General features: G+C 39.3%; 1 protein-coding gene across 1 annotated transcript; it reads left to right on the top strand.

Moving 5' to 3' along the window:
* Positions 1 to 281: 281 nt before the first annotated feature.
* LOC128196555 (uncharacterized) lies at positions 282 to 2,216 on the top strand. The gene is made up of 2 exons (XM_052877905.1): positions 282 to 1,295; positions 1,670 to 2,216. The coding sequence occupies exons 1-2, from the start codon at positions 955 to 957 to the stop codon at positions 1,680 to 1,682; spliced, it is 354 nt and encodes a 117-aa protein (XP_052733865.1). The 5' UTR covers positions 282 to 954; the 3' UTR covers positions 1,683 to 2,216.
* Positions 2,217 to 5,648: the final 3,432 nt, after the last annotated feature.

Genomic DNA, 5,648 nt, shown 5'->3' with positions numbered 1-5,648 from the left:
GTGTTGGTGAGAAAATTTTGCACCTACTGATGGGTGTTGGTGGATTTTGGGTCAGGCTCGTGACGTTAAACAAGCGCTACCTGGGAGGCAACCCAGTTGATTGATTGATTTTTGTTTGTTTCATTTTAGTTGCATAATAGGGTTTGCATAAGTATTTTAAACATTGAATTGCAGGGGACCAGTGAGGGGCATGTCTAGGAGGCACGTAGGTTAAGAAAAGAAAGAGAAGAGCACTTCACGAAAGTGCCGCTGAGCGGTACTCTCGCAGAATGGGCTTTAGTTCCCCTCAGCGGAACCCGAGCCCATTAGGGTATTTTTATACCCTAAGCTGTGTTTTAGGTTTTCTTTCCAAGCTCTTCTCTGCACAAACACTCCCACACACCTTTTCCAAGGTTTTCCACATCTTTTCCCTCTTCCCTCTTAAGAAAATTTCTCTTCCACTCACTTTTTCACTAGTGTGCCATCAAAGTTTGGGGTTGGAAGAGAGCATTCTAGCTTGGAAGCATTCTCATTGCATCTAGTATCTCCACCCAAGTAAGTAAAAAGCATTTTGTTCATTCTAGGGTTCTTGATTTTGAGTGTGATTGTCAAAGCATGAATAGTTAGGGGTTTTAGTTTCTATGCATGATTTGATGATATAATTGATGTTTGAACCGATTAAACTGCATGATTATGATCTGGAAAACTGAAAATTGCATTTGGGTGGAGTTAGGACAGCTTAAAAGAGGTTTTTAAAAATTCTGCAGAGTTACCGCTCAGGGGTAAATTGCCGCTGAGCGGCACTCTGCCAGACTTGAGTTTTTGCTTGGTTGCGTCCTGGAACATGGTACTGGTGGCGCTGAGGGGTAATTCTGACCCTCAGCGGTGGTTTAGCTTCGAAAGGAGTTGTGTTCTGTGTTTTACTAATGTTTAACATCATGTTCTGTGGTTTTGTATCTGTGTTTGAATGCAGGAATGGCATCATCTTCAGGTAAAAGATTGAAAACCATGGCAACCAAGAGAAAGGAAAAGGAACCAGAACAGCCCCACTCTAGTAGGTTCCTCTCTCGGAAACATGAGAAGCACTTCAAAGTGGTGCAAGACAGGAGACTCCTTATGGAGAGAAAAGCTGGAATGATACCAAACTTTGCTCCTCAATTTGGAGAGCAATTGTTAGGGAATGACTGGGGAAAGCTAGCCACATATCCTGCACCTGCCAACATAGCTGTGGTAAAAGAATTCTACACCAACGCAAAGAAGATTGGTGATTATCCAGCTGAAAATTATCTGGGCTATGTTAGAGGCCATGCTATCAGGTATGATCCTGATTCTATTAATAACTTCCTGGTTACTGTGTGGGCTGGTGAGCAGTGCTAGTTTGCTCTTTGCATGGAGGAAGGTGCGCATTTTGAGGATGTAGAGAGAGTATTGTGCATACCTGGAGGACACTTCCAAAGGAATAGATCTGGCTCAGTGGTTAACATTAGGAGGACTGATCTGAATCCTCTTGCAAAGTATTGGATGGCTGATAACGGTTGAAAAACCGTTATTTTTATGCTTAAATTTGATACCAAAAGCAACCTTTAAGACTTATAAACTAGCTTGAAATCATATTTTTGCTTTAGTTTTGAGAATAAGAGAGTTGAAAGTGAATTTAATGGTTTTATGCAAGATTCCCTTGATTTTGTAGGCTAATTGAATGATTTGAAAGAAGAATTGAAATACCGAATGATTGGAGTGCTGAAAAGTCAACCAGAAACCAAAAAAGTCAACCAGTCAACCAGAAAAGTCAACCAGTCAACCAGAAAAGTCAACCAGTCAACCAGAAAAGTCAACCAGTCAACCAGAATGCTGAAAAACCAACCAGAACGCAGAAAACGTGTGACCGAGTGGCGTTGAGCGGTAAAATACCGTTGAGCGGCACTTTTCAGGTGCAAAAATCACCGCTGAGGGGCAAAACCAGCAGCTGGGGGCAAAATGGATCATGCGGTATTACCGCTCAGCGGTAAAATACCGCTGAGCGCCATTCTAAGTGGGCTTGGACCGGTTTTCTTTTGTTTTTATGGGCTTGGACTTGTTTTATGTTATTTTTATGCCCTATTTAAGGACTTGCACGTCCTAGGGTTTGTATCTTTGGCTGGGAGGAAGTAGAAACACACTTTTCACCCCTTGGGGGTAGATTGGGAGATGGTGACGGCTCTCCTCTTCTCTTTCTAGGGTTTTTCTATCTCTTTCATTCTTTCATTATTATTCATCTAGTTTCACCATGAATATGGTGAACTAAACCTTGTATGTTTGTTGGGGAATCAATGTAATCTTTTGAAGCTCTCATATATGGAATCTGTTTTTACATCTTTTATTTAAGATCTATGCTTTCTTTCATCATTAGTTAGGGTTTTTCCTCTTTGCTTAATGCTTGCATTGTTTAACTCATTCGATGCATGATTATTGGTTTTGTCGATACGGGCGCGTACGGGGAAGTCTAGATCCGGGGAATTTCTCCCAATATTTTATTGGTTGTCGTTAAGCTCCTGCACTTATGAACTGATCATTAGGAATGCTAGGAATTGTATGAACTCGTGATTGGGGAGAAGCCTTCTAGAAAGGTACTTTAGAGAGTGGCATTAACAATGATGATTTGAATGTGAATTCCTAAAATATGTGAGAGTGAATAAGATGAAATTGACCCCCAACAACATATTCATCAATATATTTCATTGAAGGTGTGTGTCTTTTGTTTTAGCCATTGATCAAATTCATGCATACATGTTTATTTTCGTTTTTGCATATAAAACCTCAAATATTTCGTCCTAAGTCTTAGCTAATCAAGAAATCACATAACTAAACTAGGTCGTGAGTCCTTTGGGAAGAACGATACTTGGTCTTACCAAGTTTTATTACTTGAACGATTCGGTCATACTTGCCGATTTGAAAACAAGTTTGTGACATCATATTTTGGTGTTCATAAATTTGTCCATCAAGTTTTTGGCGCCGCTGCCGGGGACTCGTGGTTTAACTGGTTAATTTGTGTGATTATTGATTATCTTTGACTTTAAATTTGAATTTCTGTTTTTATTTTTTTTTTCTTTTTTGTTTTTATTTTATTTTATTTTATTTTCTGTTTTTATTTTTATTTTATTTTATTCTCTGAATCTTATATCTTCTCCTATATCTTTTTGTGCTAACAATTGTTTTTAGGGTTTTGTGCCTAATGTCTACAGAATGCAATTTGGTCAAGAATTTAACTATATGGGCACTCAATTCTACCAAAGTAATCTCAACCACTGGTGGGAACATGACTCAAGCATGGATCAAAGCCAATTTTGGCAAGCTGCTGGACAATTTGAGAACCAACCACAACAACAATGGCAGCAACAAAGCTTTAAAATCAACAAAGGGAAGCAAGAGATCTCTTCATTTAGACAAGGCATGGAAGAATCACTGGGGCATGCATGGGACAGGTATAAAAGCCTATTACGAAAGACTCCCACGCATGGATTTAACGAAGGAGAAGTAGTCCTAATCTTCCTTGGAGGTCTTGGTTCACAAACCAAGATGATGTTGGACGCCTCAGCTGGAGGCAATATCAAATGGAAGACTCCAGAGGAAGCCACAGAAATAATTGAAAACATGACTACTAATAACAATAAGTGGAACAGTGAAAGAGGAGCTCATATTCAACAAAAAGGAGTTCTACAGTTGCAATCCAATGATGCCTTGATAGCTCAGAACAAGTTAATAACTCAACAATTGGAGAATCTCTCAAATATACTTGAACAATTGCCACAAGAGTTAAAGACTGTTGCACAGGTACAATCCCAGTTATGCGAATTGTGTGGAGGTGACCATATCAATGGTCAATGTGCCTTTCCAGTTGAAGCCGTAGAGGATGTAAACTACATGACCAATCAGTACCGTCAAGGGAGCTACAATCAAGGGTGGAAACCACACCCAAGTATTGGTCAGGAACAAAGTGGGCAAGCTGGACAAACTGGGCAATTTAACAAGCAACAGCAACAAACCTTTCTATCAGGAAGTTTGGATGACACCCTTCAACAATTTTTGAAAAATTCTGACGCTACTCAGAAAAGCATTGAAGAATCATGTAAAAGGATGGAGATGCAGCTTCATTCCATTAATCAGAGATTGAATGATGAGGTTAATACTAAAGTTAACCCTAAGGAGGAAGGGCAAGCCATTATCACTGAAAGTGACAAGATTCTTGATGAGAAAAAAATAGGGGGCGATGAGGAAAAGGTAGAGAGAAAAGAGAAAGAAGAGTTGAGTGAGAAAGATAAAGATGAAGAAAAAGAAAAAGAAGTGGTTGAGAGAGAAGAGAGAAAGAAAATTTGTGTGAAGATTGAGAAGGTGAGTAGAAAAAGAAAAGAAAAAAAGAAAGTGAGAGAAAAGAGAAAGAGGACGAGAGGAAAAAAGAAAGAATCATATGAAAAACCTCTTCCTCATCCAAAGAAGTATCATAGGAAGGAAAAGAAATTTAAGTGCTTCATGGAAATCTTCAAGAAATTGGAGATTAAAGTTCCTATGATTGAGACACTGCAACAGGTTCCTGGTTTGATCAAATTTCTGAAGAAGTTCAGTAGAAAGAAGAAAAAGAAGATGGAACATGAGCTTTATTGGGTCAAGCTAGTGACGTTAAAAGAGCGCTTGCTGGGAGGCAACCCAGTGATTTAAGAACTTTTAATTTTTGGTTTGGTGATGTAATTTTGAACTTTTGGGTATTTTTGTTTTTGTTATAAGTTTGTTGCAGGGTTTACATCTACTGATGGATGTTAGGCGGAAGAGTATCTACTGAAGGATACTATGTTTGTATACACCTACTGATGGGTGTTGGTAAGAAAGATTTGCATCTACTGAAGGGTGCTGGAGGATTTTGGGTCAGGCTCGTGACGTTAAACAAGCTCTACCTGGGAGGCAACCCAGTTGATTAATTTTTCTGTATAATTTTTGTTTTGATCCTGCTTTAGTTGCATAATAGGGTTGTGCATGAGTGATTTGAGAATTTTATTGCAGGGAGCCAATAAGGGGTATGTTTAGGATGCATCTAGGTCAAGCTAAGAAGGAGAGCACTTCCCGCAAGTGCCGCTGAGCGGCAAACTACCGCTGAGCGGTAGTGTCGCAGAAGGGGCTTGGGTTTCCCTCAGCGGAACCCGAGCCCATTAGGGGTATTTTTTTACCCTAAGCTGCGCCTTGGCCTATATTTTTAGACTCTTCTCTGCACACACTCCTACATACTTTTCCAAGGTTTTCTACAACTTTTTCCTCACCCCTCTTGAGAAAATCTTCCTTTCACTCACTTGCTCACTAGTTTTCCATCTAAGTTTGGGGTTGGGAGAGAGCATCATTGATGGGGCTAAGTTTTTCAAAGCACTAGAGTAGGATTTGTTTTATCAATCACTTATGTTTGTAGAATAGGGTTTGATGTACTCAATTGGAAATTTTGTCTGTTATGATGGTTTGCTTATGATTGTTGTTTGATAAGTAATGCCTGATGATGCTTTGATATTGATTGATGTTGAGAATGTGCACATTATATGCTTATACAGGTGGTTCACAAGCATTGTGAACAAATGCAAGGGTTTATGATTGTGATTATGATTCTAAGCAGGATGTTATATGTGGAATGTGAATGAGCTTATATGTGAGGTTTT

This window comes from Vigna angularis, chromosome 1 (genome assembly GCF_016808095.1).
Source record: "Vigna angularis cultivar LongXiaoDou No.4 chromosome 1, ASM1680809v1, whole genome shotgun sequence".
Lineage (NCBI taxonomy): Eukaryota > Viridiplantae > Streptophyta > Magnoliopsida > Fabales > Fabaceae > Vigna > Vigna angularis.
This window is presented reverse-complemented; position numbering and strand designations above follow the sequence as displayed.